This window comes from Talaromyces proteolyticus (genome assembly GCF_021365285.1).
Source record: "Talaromyces proteolyticus strain PMI_201 chromosome Unknown BGW36scaffold_1, whole genome shotgun sequence".
Lineage (NCBI taxonomy): Eukaryota > Fungi > Ascomycota > Eurotiomycetes > Eurotiales > Trichocomaceae > Talaromyces > Talaromyces proteolyticus.
The window spans coordinates 1,962,616-1,976,124 of NW_025764277.1; the positions used below are offsets into that span (position 1 = coordinate 1,962,616).

The 13,509-nt window shown below is 45.1% G+C and overlaps 6 protein-coding genes across 6 annotated transcripts; 4 read left to right on the top strand and 2 right to left on the bottom strand.

Moving 5' to 3' along the window:
* The first annotated feature begins 4 nt into the window (after positions 1-4).
* On the top strand, positions 5-2,215 carry BGW36DRAFT_332575 (translation initiation factor eif-2b delta subunit). Its single transcript, XM_046212854.1, has 2 exons — positions 5-735; positions 794-2,215. Exons 1-2 carry the CDS (start codon positions 103-105, stop codon positions 1,784-1,786), a joined length of 1,626 nt encoding a protein of 541 aa, XP_046077985.1. The 5' UTR covers positions 5-102; the 3' UTR covers positions 1,787-2,215.
* A 364-nt stretch (positions 2,216-2,579) lies between these two features.
* Positions 2,580-3,581, bottom strand: BGW36DRAFT_367430 (hydrophobic surface binding protein A-domain-containing protein). Its single transcript, XM_046214865.1, has one exon. The coding sequence runs from the start codon at positions 3,326-3,328 to the stop codon at positions 2,783-2,785; it is 546 nt and encodes a 181-aa protein (XP_046077986.1). The 5' UTR covers positions 3,329-3,581; the 3' UTR covers positions 2,580-2,782.
* Positions 3,582-4,293: 712 nt separating this feature from the next.
* BGW36DRAFT_413338 (ferulic acid esterase A faeA) lies at positions 4,294-5,360 on the bottom strand (the record flags this gene model as incomplete). The annotated part of the gene is made up of 4 exons (XM_046219248.1): positions 4,294-4,436; positions 4,491-4,895; positions 4,951-5,225; positions 5,279-5,360. 4 exons carry the CDS (start codon positions 5,358-5,360, stop codon positions 4,320-4,322), a joined length of 879 nt encoding a protein of 292 aa, XP_046077987.1. The 3' UTR covers positions 4,294-4,319.
* Positions 5,361-5,785: 425 nt separating this feature from the next.
* BGW36DRAFT_12409 (hydrophobic surface binding protein A-domain-containing protein) lies at positions 5,786-6,596 on the top strand. Its single transcript, XM_046209308.1, has 2 exons — positions 5,786-6,391; positions 6,494-6,596. The coding sequence occupies exon 1, from the start codon at positions 5,865-5,867 to the stop codon at positions 6,384-6,386; it is 522 nt and encodes a 173-aa protein (XP_046077988.1). The 5' UTR covers positions 5,786-5,864; the 3' UTR covers positions 6,387-6,391; positions 6,494-6,596.
* A 2,294-nt stretch (positions 6,597-8,890) lies between these two features.
* On the top strand, positions 8,891-10,371 carry BGW36DRAFT_12414 (uncharacterized protein). The gene is made up of 2 exons (XM_046209310.1): positions 8,891-9,094; positions 9,161-10,371. Exons 1-2 carry the CDS (start codon positions 9,067-9,069, stop codon positions 10,195-10,197), a joined length of 1,065 nt encoding a protein of 354 aa, XP_046077989.1. The 5' UTR covers positions 8,891-9,066; the 3' UTR covers positions 10,198-10,371.
* A 972-nt stretch (positions 10,372-11,343) lies between these two features.
* BGW36DRAFT_353778 (uncharacterized protein) lies at positions 11,344-11,835 on the top strand (the record flags this gene model as incomplete). The annotated part of the gene is made up of 1 exon (XM_046213466.1): positions 11,344-11,835. One exon carries the CDS (start codon positions 11,344-11,346, stop codon positions 11,833-11,835), a length of 492 nt encoding a protein of 163 aa, XP_046077990.1.
* Positions 11,836-13,509: the final 1,674 nt, after the last annotated feature.

The window sequence follows — 13,509 nt, forward strand, 5'->3', positions numbered from 1 at the left end:
GCACCACCTTGATTAAATTCTTCCCTCAACATCAACACAACCCTAAAATCCGTCAATGAATATCTCGATCACAGCGCAGTCATCTACTATCCGCTCCTCAAGATGGCTACCCCTGCCAAGCTGCACGTAACAGCTCCAGACGCATCTTCGCCTGCTCCTGCGGGGAACGATTCCACAGCCGCGAAACCCTCCACAAATAATCGAGAGAATCCTGCAGCCGCAAGCTCAAAGCCGAAACAACAGCAGCAGCAGAAACCAAAAGTCCCCGAAGTATCTGCCGATGGGTCGACCGAAAAGCTCTCGCCCGCAGAGTTGAAGAAGAAAGCCAAGGCTGAAAAGGCTGCGAGACGAGCCAAAGAAAAGGCTGAGAGGGACGTCGTCGCTGGAGGAAGTGCTGCAGGCGTACAACCGCAGTCTGCACAGGGTCCTCTCTCTCAGACTCCTAGGAAAGGTGGGCAGGCAGGAAGTAAAGACGGGTCCGGGGCAGCACAGAAAGGACAGAGGAGCACGGGCGGCGCTCGTCCATCGGCTCCAGCGCCTATGGAAATAAAGAAGAAAGAGGATAAAAATGTTGCCGTTTTTGGGCATCTTTATGGCGTGCCGAGGAGGTCGACTATTGCAGGTGCAGCAAAGGAGGTTCATCCAGCTGTCCTTGCTCTGGGATTGCAGCTACGAGACTATGTTGTCTGTGGTAGCAGCGCACGTTGTGTTGCGACTTTGATTGCGTTTAAGAGGGTGAGTTTGGCTCATTATTATAATCAAGCTGGCGAGTAATGCTAACAGACGTATCTAGGTTATTGAATCATATACTACACCTATCGGGACCTCGCTTGCTCGTCATTTGACCACGCATCTCTCGCACCAAATCACATATCTATCGACTTGTCGGCCGCTTTCTATCAGTCAAGGAAATGCTATTCGGGCGCTGAAACTGTCGATTTCTTCGATCGACCCATCGGTCCCAGAAGCCACAGCTAAATCCGAGTTGTGTGATTTTATCGATAATTTCATCCGCGAGAAAATCACCGTGGCAGACCAGGTTATTGCCGGTAGCGCCGCACAAAAGATTCAGGATGGCGATGTTATCGTGACATTTGCAGGAAGCTCCATTGTGAAGCAGACCCTCCTCGCAGCATTTAAACAAGGAAAAAAGTTCCGCGTCTCCATTATCGACTCTCGTCCGTTGTTCGAAGGCAAGAATCTTGCTCGCGCTCTGTCGAATGCAGGACTAGAAGTTCAGTACTCTTTGATTCATGGTATCAGCCATGCTGTTAAGGATGCAACAAAGGTCTTCTTGGGCGCCCATGCTATGACCGGAAATGGCCGCTTATACTCCCGTGTCGGCACAGCCTTGGTTGCCATGTCTGCGAAGGAACGATCTGGCGGTGTGGAAATCCCAGTCATTGTGTGTTGCGAAACTGTCAAGTTCACAGACCGAGTTGCTCTCGACAGCATCGTCGTCAATGAGATCGCCGACGCCGACGAGCTCGTCACCAGACGACCACTGCAACAAGTAACAAACCTCCCAGACTCGAAAATTGCAGCTAGCGAGAAACCCGGCAAGAAATCGAGTAGTAGCAACGTCGCTAGCGAGCTGGCAAGCTTAAGCTTATCCCAAAACGCATCCTCGCCACTTCAGAACTGGAGAGACACGCCGAACTTGCAGCTCTTGAACATCATGCATGACGTGACTCCAGCGGAGTATGTCGATATGGTTGTCACCGAAATGGGCAGCCTGCCACCTAGCGCCGTGCCAGTCGTCCACCGCATGAGCACTAACTCTTAAGTCTCGCTTACACTACTGAGCGCTGTGACAACATTTGCAGGCTGTGTCTACATCCATAGCGGACTAGGCGCCCACTAGAAAATATGCTCTTGCTCTTGCTCTTGTGTGATACCTCAGGTCGGATACCAAATCCGAATTACATAGACCTTTCAAATCTTCCGGGCTTTTACCTTCCAACATATTACGTCATGAAAGCACGACTTAGTATGAGTTTTAGTATTCTCTGCGGTAATGGTATACGGCGATACGTATATCAGCTGCTTTGTATTTTTAAGTTTTATGTGTAGAGCGAGTTAGCAATGTTAAAGCAGGCATTCACTCGCTTGTTTTCATTGTCAGCCTAGAAGAAACTCGCATTACTTTGTGTACGATACTGCCTACGTAACTCGATCAAGCAACAGCAATTGATTTGACTGAAATCGCACTTAATTGTTATTTTATAGAACCCCCCGAAGGCCATCTGGAACCGGCTAGTTCGCTATTGAGACCGAAGCCGGCATATAGTTGAACATCGATGGTGTAAGGACAGTGCCAATACACCAGACAGACTCCTAAACTCTAACTTATATATAATCCACCTCAAAAGGTTGATGCATGCAATGCATCCGTTGTCTTGGTATTGTATTTACGGCATTGTTGCAACAATTAGAAGGTGTATATAGTACTGCTTGTATAGGGATTAGGAAGTATGAACGTTGGATGTATGCTGTTGGCCTAGAGAGCCAAGTTATTCGTAGGGAATTATTCAAATACGTGGTATGGGTTAATATTATTTGGTTCCAAAACTACCATGCCATTGTCTTCTCCATTTTTTCATCCTATAGTATCATTGTAGATATCGATTGATAGAGGGAGTATGCAATACAGAATAGAGGGGTACAGGAAGAAAAGTCTCCGTTCCAGGGTCCTCACCAACAAGGAAAGAAAGAAGGCGAGTATTGAATAGTCTTGGAAATGTGCCAGACCCTCCGTATTGGTTGATAGCTCACATCTTGCTCAAGAGTAGGTATTGATTGCTTCAACGAAGTACAAGTCGACAAGAGCCTGGACAAGAGGAGCCAGGTTTTGAATATCCGTGACCAGTTTCGACACTGTAGCGGAGAAAAGCTGATCGGTCGAGTTCTTTAAATTGGTCAGGTCCGATTTGACCAGAATGGCAGCGGAAGCGAGACCAAGAACGGCCGTGTCGAAATCGGGTTTTGCAGCAATGATATGATTCAGCACGCCGTAAATGTTAGGCTGCAGTGTCAGGACAGCATCTACCACGAGGGCAGAATCGTTCACGTCCAATGGACCCGTTTGGTTTGCAACCTTGGTGCCGTTGTTGATGGTATCAAGGAGTGTTTGAGCCTCTCCCTGAACTTGCAAAGCAACCAACGTATTGCCAGCGCCACCAGGGAAAGTGTTCAACGTGGAATTCATGGTCGCGAGTTGGCTCGAAATCGCGTTTAGGCTGGCAACAATGCCAGGCGCGTCACGCTTAATGACTGAACATTGAGCCAGGGAGGCAACAAAGAGGCCAAAGAGCAGGGATCGGAACATGTTGAGCTTCAATTTTTGATAGATGGGCTAGAAAATACTTGAGTTCTTTACTGAATCACCTTGAAGTAGAGTGACAAGAAGAATAGATCCCCTAAAGACAGAAGAGCTCGGCATGAAGAGGGGAAGGGTCGAATAATGCACTTTAACGAAAGCCCCAACTCGACGCCTGGAGAAAGAAGCCATGCCTTGCAATGTCCTCTGAATCCAGAGACAAGCCTAGGATAATTGACATGCAGAATGTCCATGTGAGAAGTCAAAAGAAATGAATGTGTAGTTGGTACTTTTAGTCTATTAGGGGTGCAGGGATCTGATAGTGAGCTAACACGTCTTGGGACTAAATTTGTATAAACTTTTTACCGTTCTCCCTAAAATCTGACTAGAGATATACCCCGCGTCATAAGTGATGAGACCCAAAATTCAGTCCAGCTCCATTGTCAATGAATTCCAAGCTGATCATTTTGCTAAGCCGATTGGCTAATTTAGCTACACGGGGACTTAGTAGTTGAGGCTTGGACGGGATGTTGAGTTGGTCAATTTCCGTCCTAGTTAGCAGATTCAGGAAGATCATGGGATTCCTTTTATTTTGAAGAAGACGCTAGTAACGAACAAATGAAATGAACCATATCTTCCCATTTTAGTATTGATGTACATGTGATGATAACATATGAACTTCAAAACAGGTGAGAGAAATATTCGTCATATTATTACTACGGTCCAAAGGTGAGAGAGTCTTCAAGGGGAGCCGTATCTACTCGATAATACATTCTCTAATATGGCAAAAATTTGAATACTGTATACAGAAGTTCTACCTTTCCTCCATATTTACACCAATTCATATCATATTAAATTAAGAGCTCTTGGGACGATTTCTGTAGATAAAGCAAAAGAATTGAATTTACTAATATCGATATGGGGAGGACTCATATATCTCATCCACTTTTGCGTTGTTATCTTCAACCTTCCGTCACCCTACTGCACGTACAGCCCTATTTTAATCGGTTGCGCCGCAGGCTGGAATGTGCAGGGAACTTCCAATAACAGTGTTGGTGTAAGTAAGATGTGCACCATTAATCGGCTGGTTTCCGAAGCTCTGACCCGCATTGCAGCTCTACCCCAGATATTAGAAGACACTTTTGCTTAATAATATGGCGGGAATGCTTACTGTTGACTGCGTGCCACAATTGTAAGTGGTTGAAGCCGAATTGTTCTGTAGTTGGCTCTCCCAGTACTCGATTCCATGTTGGTAGTAACCCAGGTCCTGTGGTGGAATCTGGGGTACACCGTCACTTGCATGCGTCACCCTATAGTAATTTGCATCTGGAATCTGGCCGCTGATATACTTGATCCAGTTTTGGTCACCATTTCGCGGCTCTCCAAACGTGAATGTGTTTGCCACTTTGAGTCCCTGCGCGATGAATGATGATGTGGCTATTGCCGCGATGCCTCCTCCAAGGGAATGGCCAGTAACAGTAAAAGTGTAGCCTGAATGTTGTCCAAGCTGGGACTTGATGGCAGAGGTTACTGAGTCGGACAGTACCTCAAAGGATGATTGAAAGCCTTTATGAACCTATTTCTCCGTCAGCACCGTTCCCCGTCGTTCGCTGCTAGCTAAGTGAACTGACTTTGCAGTTAGAGCATTGAGTACCAGTAGCTGTCAAGGGAACTAGATCAAATTCGAGATCGGTTGCAAGGTTCTTTGGAGATGCAGTCCCTCTGAATGAAATGATAACCTCCTTGGCGGTGTCATCTCGGAACAGGGTTGCGTGGGTGTCACTAAACGCATCGTTGAAGTACTGGACAGCGACCGAGCCATACGGGGGAGTATCGCAGCTGTCACCATACGCTGCAGAAGCAAAATCCGTGTAGCGAACGATTTTAGTCCACACATCCGATGACACTGGATGTTGTCAGATAGATACACTGTCTAGTAAATCCTACAGAGAGACTTACCAGGAGACCCAGGAGACTGCGCGAAACAACGCTCCGTGAGCAAGGCAATAGCCACCGCGACATTGGAGAAAGACAAGAACATTTTGTTTTTCTTGTATTGGCAAATTTCAGTAACAGAAAAAATAGCTACAATAGGGAGACCAGATGAGAGACGCGATAACGTAGTTTTCAGTATGAGGAGGTCGGGCTGATATTTTACTTGTAGATATGCTATAAACGATGTTATTAATTGATACTACTAGCCCTTAATCAAACTTACTCTGTCTTGCAAAGTTCAGATGGACTTATTAGGGCCGAGGCATATGTTCATATGGGAGAGTGCAATGACGCTATTAACGCTAACATCTGCACCTAGGCTTCGGCTTATTTTTTGGGTTGAAGGAGGCATGATTACCCCGTATGGGGTATGGTATGGGGTAAGGAAATTTCGCTCAGTCGCGTTTTGATCATTGATAATAACATGCCTCATTACGATGTTGAATCTCCAACCAAGTCTCCTTAACTTACGCATATACCCCGTTCATTGTTGTCTCTCATCTCAATCCTGCACATACGCTTGCCTTTGAATTTCCATCTTGTTGCAGTCATGAGGATTACACTTCCCACTCTCTCTCTTGCATTTGCACTTGCACTTGGTGTAGCTGCTGACTATCAAACCGTCAACTATGACGTTGGCAATATCAGCGCTATTCTAACGACCCTCGACAACGACGTGCAAGGCGTAGTAGCCGGCACGCCTGGATTAGGCTTTGCCCTGCAAGTGGAGCAGGACGCTGTTGTTCTCGACAAGAAGATCCTCCAGACCATTCAAGATATTAACGCATCTCCTGCATTTGGTACTGGCGGTTCTCTTGAAGTCGGGATTAGCCTGCTCGCTCTTGAACCAAAAATCAATACAACACTTGCGGATGTCGCCAGTAAGAATAAGGCATTCGGCGATCTGGGAGTAATTGTACTGGCTTCTTTGAAGCAGTTGAAAAAGGATACCGACACCCTGGGACAACTCATTGTACCTAAACTTGATGCACTTGAACAAGCCCTCGCCCCAGCTATTATCAGCGGTATCGACAATGCGTTCGCCAATGCACTTGCCGCATATCAGACATAGGTCCGGTGAGTTACCTACCCCTTTAGCTGCGTGGTACCTTTTGGACACAAACCTCTGCTATGTATCATTCCTTAAATGGTTCTCTTGCTGATGGGTAAAACTATCAGTGTTTTCAACTGTCTTTTGGGAACGAGGAACCCCGAGTTCGCGTCAAAATACTTTACTCCTATCGAAAATAATTTCAGTATCGCCATTCTACGAATAACCTAAAGAACGTCTCCGTGGACAGGAAAGCGAAGGAAAAATGGTTACTGATGTTGAATTTACTAGTTATAAGTTTGATATTCTTTGGAACGTTAGTCTAGTACTTGCTACTATCACCTATATACCAGCTTAGTGCTAGTGTTATAACAATGATCCCGTCCTTTTGCTTCTATAATTGAGAGCACAGTATACTTGCTTGCTAGCCATTTAGCCTGAGTTAGTAAAACTAACCTAAAAACCCTAACCGAAGGCGAGTGAGAGGAGGAACACCATAGGCTCTGGACTGGTAGATGACCGTTGAACATTTTTCCAGAAGGAGCCGCGCAGGAGTGTCCATCTAGCCTGTACAGCCGTTTCCGGAAACACCCTGCGCAAGTGGCCTTATGAGCACCTCTCACAAAATCTCAGGCACTAGTACATGTGAATAGGTAATTGAATCTTAGAACAACAGATGCGTAATATGCTATGCATCAGATGCTCACCGAGGGAGGTCACATGGACTAGCATGACTGCTTAGGATTCCATATGTGGGGATTAAAATCCTGCCTTAACATTAGTGTTATTTACACGGGCTATCGGTGAATTATTTCCACAGATCGACCATGATGGGTTAACCACACATCAACTCTTCTCTCTTTAGACCGAGCTATCAACGACATTCTTGTCTATGGTTGCTACCGAGAAAAGACGAACTAGGAATACCTCTCTCTTTCATGGATAATATTACATTCAGCCTGCTTCATACCTTAATGGTGGTTTCCTTCCTCAGTTTTGTGATATAACCCTTTCTTTAGCCTACAGGTACTCCACTCGTTCACTACGAAGTGGCTCAATCATTCTCATATTACCCTTGCTTTTGGAATTGCCGTCGAAAGCATTACAAATCCTATATCGCTCAGCCTACGGCGACATTCAAGCGTGATATGGCCCCAATTTAAGGTCCCTTTAGCGACATCAAAAACAGCTAATCAGTCTCGGCAATGTGTCACCGTTAATAGTCCCCACTCGATAGGTTGGTATTCGCTATCAACTCCAAAGTCAGCATTGTCCCTGCATTTTACGAATAAGTGACAGCGACACCCTAGATTTCGAGTAGCCAATCCCAAGCCCCTGCAATAGCTTGAACCATACTATTAAAATCTCGTGACTATAAAGAATAAGATAATATGGTTCCATCGAGTTATGTTGCCCCACTCTCCATCAACTCCAAGGTCAGTTGGAGGCGTCAAGCTCCATGCCCGGGGTAACTGTGTCAAATAGCATCTTGATGAGGAATCGGAGTAGGAAAATATTTTAACTACAATAGGGAATTTTTACGCCGGAAAAGCAACGATATACTAAAACTTGGGAGTCGGTTTCAAGTTCCCAGCCACAAACCCCCACTGCGAGTCTCGGATTCTCGGCACAGGCCCATTCGTTTTAGTGGCACAAGGACGTGCTGGTGAAATTGAAGGCCCCTAAATGGATTGCCACACCTAAACAGCGCGCGACCGACGATCCTATGTGAAAGAAAGGGGAGGTGCAGATCCCTAATTTCTAGCCGCCCACCGGCTAGCCTATCCTAACTACACAAACGATTATAAACACGGATGCTGACTGGCTCTTTGCTGATGCGGGGGACGCAGACATGACTTGTTTTCCCTTAGGCGTTACTCTTTACAGCTTTACTATTTACAGGTTGTGCCGTTTTAGGGACGACTAGCCTCAGTCAATGACGTCCTGGCATTTCATAGGTCTGTCAGCCTGTCAGCTGTAGTTCTTTGTCGGGAGCAAATTATGAACCACGATAAAATAGATATATGTCAATCTCAAGCAAACCGACGATCCCTAAGGATTACCAAATCTAATAAAACCTAGTAAATAACGCTTTCCAACTCTATTATCAAGGATCGACGAGTTCGATATATCAGTTGATGGTTTAGCGTAGAGGGGAAATGATTACGCGCCTGGTGGTATTTGGAGAGGCAGCCCCTTGCTAAGATTAACAGTTGTGATATCCTGCAGGTGACAAATTCAGCACAGGCTTTAGCCTTTCGGCCGCTCGCCACTCCTTCATAAACGTTTTTGAGTTGTATCTTCATTGGCTTGAAATTATGACTACCTTTAGTCGAACTATAAAACCTCTTATTGTTTTGATCTTACTACTAAGGAATTATCTTATTGGGCCTGTCGCAGGCCAGATCCCATGTTTAGTCTTAAGCCCCGTGATTAAACGTGGGGTAATCCAGAAAAAGTAAAGTAAGCAAAAGAAAGAGTGGCAAGACGTGCACACCACTTGATTGTGTATTTATCTACTCTCTGACATCTTGTACATTAGAGCAGTGTGTTTTCATGCTTAATATCGTGTGATTATAATTTATCAAGCCTGACATTGAATATAACCCCACGCCTTTCTACAGAAAAGCGAATTCCCAACTTGGCTCTGACCAGGCTCGATATCCCAAGTTTAACATTGTTCTTAGCATCAAGAAACTCCATGTACACATCGTCTAGACATGACCAGGGTTTGTATTGTTCTATTATCGAGGGTTTGATTGTGCTTGACAATAAAAGCTAATGATATCTATCAGTTTACACCGGCCAAAACCTCCTTCCACAGGATGTGTTTTTCCACTTCGACTCTTCGGTTCGGCCTCATGACGACTTCAATCAGTATTATATTCCCAAACAAAGATGTAATGAAGATGTCATTTGGAGCGGTGCTCCGTTGACGGATAGAATATCTCGCGATAACACCACGATGCAATATACAATTACGCAAGAGAATCAATCAATCTTTCCCTTTGACCAATATTCTACAAGTCCTATTAGGTTTACGCCACAGAAATTCCTACCAAGCAATGCTGCTCAATTACAATATCCTTACCTTCTTCAACAACCGGAAAAAACTACCACAAGACGAGTTTCGCCATCAGTCCCATCTATTCCTTCTCATCAACGCTACTCGGTAACACCTGCTTACCGAGTATTCCCAGAAAAATCTACAGCAACGACTAATTCAATCACTAAAGCCATTTTTGATGACGGCACTGGAAGCAAAGACAGACTAAGGTTCGATTGGCCGTCGGTATGCACACAGGACCGTCAAGCGTTAATGGGCACCACTAATTGCCCCCGTGGAAAAACTCCCTCCAAATTGCGATGGGGATCAGACACCGCATTTGCCTCATCCCACTACATGTCCTCAACATGCGAAAGCAGCATTGATGATGCCGCGAATACCTGGATGACCTTGGGTGAGAACATGGTTACTTTTGAACACCACCTCAATGATCCTCATGCAAGCGGAAGCGACGATTTGGGCTCTCGAAACAAGAGAAAATTCACCAAAGTGGATGAAAAACAATTACAGAACTTCCGACGTCGCCGACGAAGGGAAATCCACAAGGCTTCAGAACAGAAACGAAGGGATGAGTTAAATAAAGGCTATCTCGATCTTTGTGATATAGTCCCAGGGTTGGACATGCAAAGACAAACACGAAAAGAAATTCTCTTTCGTACGATAGATTGGCTGCAGAAATGTTTGCTGGAGAACGAAAATTTGAAACTTCAGGTGCACATTCTGGTTGGTGGAGATACTAAATATATTGATGGCTCTGAAGACTAACGAATACCTCGATCGTGTTTTGATAATGGGCAAAGATTATGCAATTGGGTTTGTTCAAAGCTTACTTCCTTTCTGTATAATAGAAGGGTTACGGAAAATGCTGGTAGTTTATTAAAAAGTTACTATTGTAGGTTGCTCTTGGAGCATTAAATTGTGCCCGGAATTTGATTATACCTATCAACTCTTCAAATAAGGTAGCATATTACACGTCATAAATACTACATATGTAATCTGTACATGTAGCATACGTAATTATGCCAGTCACCCTTTCTAAGCGTTATTTTATTGCCTTCTTCTTGCCCTCCTCCTTTTTCTCCCTTTTTTCGTCACAGATGGATGCCCAAGTCCGAGATTATTTGAGATATTATAAGAGAAGGGAAAATAAAAGGAACCAACAGAAATGCTTTGATAAAACTCGACAGCTCTCCAGCTACTTGACTTAGTTTTGGCTCAATCAAGACCTGCATAAATGGTGTTACCCTGTAGGATCGCAGACCAGTAAGGAGTTGGTTTTACATCATAAACGCCTTCGAAAAGTTGGTTTCCAGTGATCCTTAGTGGGAGCATAGAGTTAGGATAGGTGATTTGATCCGACTCAAAACTTTGATCGGATTTACGTATGACCTGACTGGAAGAAATTATTGCTAGGAAAGAGTATGAGGTTCTCCACAACAAACAAGATGGCGTTTGCCTTCCAATAAGACCATTAGTATCGACGTCTACCTGCGACCGATAGAATGATGTGTGACCACAATTATGACACTAGGGTTCACGACCTGAGCAATAAAGTACGCTGTCCTGCTCATGATCTACATATGTACACCTCGATATTTCATAAATGGTACTACCAACCTAGTTCAATGTGCCTTTGGTTTCGGGGACAATTGGAATATCAACTAGCTTGATCATGCTGATACAGAAGTCAATACAGGACATTGGGGCTGTGGCAATCTCGTTGTTGTTGGACATTTGTGGTTGGATTTCGGAGAGTATATAATTGCATGTGTGATGCGGAGGGTCATCAGGAACATTCTGCTTGCAATGAAAGAACTTTGTCACACACCTTTCCACTTCCCTTACTTCAAATGTCTACAAACTAGTTTGTACTTGCTTCCTATTCTACTTAATAAAGATTGCCATCTCAACATGACAGAAATGGAAAGTTTCACCTTTGTCCAGCATACTATCACATCGTCATATATCCGTGAATATACGTACGCAACTGTGCAGGACCAGGGAGATACGCTTCAGTTGCATGTCAAGCAGTATATTCCTCGAGTCATAAAACAGGACGCTGCCAATGCGATCACCATAATTGCGTTCGGTGCTTTAGGCATGCCTAAAGAGCTTTATGAGCCTCTTTGGGAGGAGCTGTACCGACAATCGACCTTCTCGAGCAAGTTCTCCATTGACAGTATTTGGATTGCAGACCTGGTCAACACTGGAATCAGCGCTACATTGAACGAAGAAAAGCTTGGAGATGGTCCGTCCTGGATTGAGGACTCCAGAGATATGTTTCTCCTGATAAACCTGTTTCGCAACCAAATGCGTCGTCCCCTGATAGGCCTCGCGCATAGTGCTGGTGGTGTCATTTTGTCGCATCTGGATTTCTTCCATCCACGTCTTTTTCTTCGGTAATCTTTATGGATCCATATTTTACTCCTGTTCCACCTCCAAACTTTCGTCCCAACCCGACATTTCGCCGATATACAGTCAATCGTCCCACGTCCTGACCCTCCCGAGAAGTAGCTGAAGCTGATCTCCGGAAATGGCCGATTTACTTTGGATGGGATTCTCGCTGTTTGGAACGTCTCTTCCACCATGGGCTCTGCCGGGTCAGAGAAAATTCGAATGACACATCTGTCAAACTCACGACGAGCAGTACCCAAGAACTCCACACCATGGCACGCCCATCTTATGCAAAGAAACAACCAGGCGGCAGTTATCTCATTAATCAAGATGTCTGTCCGGACCTAGATCCGCTTGATGCATGGGGGCCTGTTTATAGATGGGAAATCCGCACTGCATTTGACCGAAATACTAGCAGGGCTGAGAGCATACCCAACTGACCCCATGGATAATTTATGACGGCCGGAATGTCTAAATTGAACGCAAGAGATCATAGTGTTAATACGCTATCTTTCTTCCGAAGGGTATCCACGAGCGGGTTCATTCGATAGCCATAATTATTTACATAGATATTTCTTCGAACGTGTATAATTTAATGTCATGTCTGAGTTCAGGTCTAGCCGAAGCTTTGGATCCAGGCTTTTATGCACAATATTGAACATGTTGCATACGAACAACCACAAACTTCAATAATTAGCAATTTTGGCATCACTCCTATGATAATTCGAACAGGAACTAAAATATGAAATCGATCCAAGTGGCTATTGGTGATATCGGGCCCATGCATGCACACCAGGAAAAGAGGGGAAATCCTCGTCCTAATAGTAACCGACAGCCGATAATCACGCATGTGTATATCCCTTCAAATCCCCCGCTACAGGATGCCAATGCCACATGTAGTTCAATCCGGCCGGGCTGAATTGTTGGCTCGCACAAAATATAGCTGAACCTTGTGAAAATGCTACGGTTACCGAGCTAAAGCACACGAAGTTGGCAATGCTTCTGATAGTATCAATACCAGATATCATGGGTGGGTATGACACGAGCCTCCTGACTAGCTTTTTCACCTTGTCCATCTTCCAAAAATCATATGGGGATCTTGCACCGGGTTCTCAAGCTCCCGACCAGCAGCCATAATACCAGATTTCTCCGGTGTGGCAAGTCGCCCGATCAACGGTACCCAGGTAGGCGTCATTTTCAGCCTAATTGGTAATGGACTGCTTGCTGACCGCTTTGGTTACCACCGCACTTTGATTGCGGCGCTGGTGATACTAGGTGCCTTTGTTTTTCTAGCTGTCTCCTCTACCATTATCGAGACCCTACTGGCAGCACAAATACTATGTGGTACGTCTCGAATGGCCGTTTTTGAATATGTTTGTAACTCTGGAAAGGAATTCAATGGGGGGGCTTTTCAGACCCTGTCAGTGTCATACGCACTAGGTACGGCCGATGGTGCTACGAGGCCACTTTCTGGGCTATATCAATCTATGCTGGGTCCTAGGACATACCCGCGTTGTTGTGATCTACGCCTTGGTTGATACAGAATCTGAATGGGCGTACCGCGTCCCCTTCGCATTGCGGTGGGTTTTCATCGACTTTGTCTTGACTGGCGTTATATTGCACCAGAGAGCCTATGTTAGTGTCATACTCTCCCACCAATCCAAATCCAGCTGTAGTAACTAA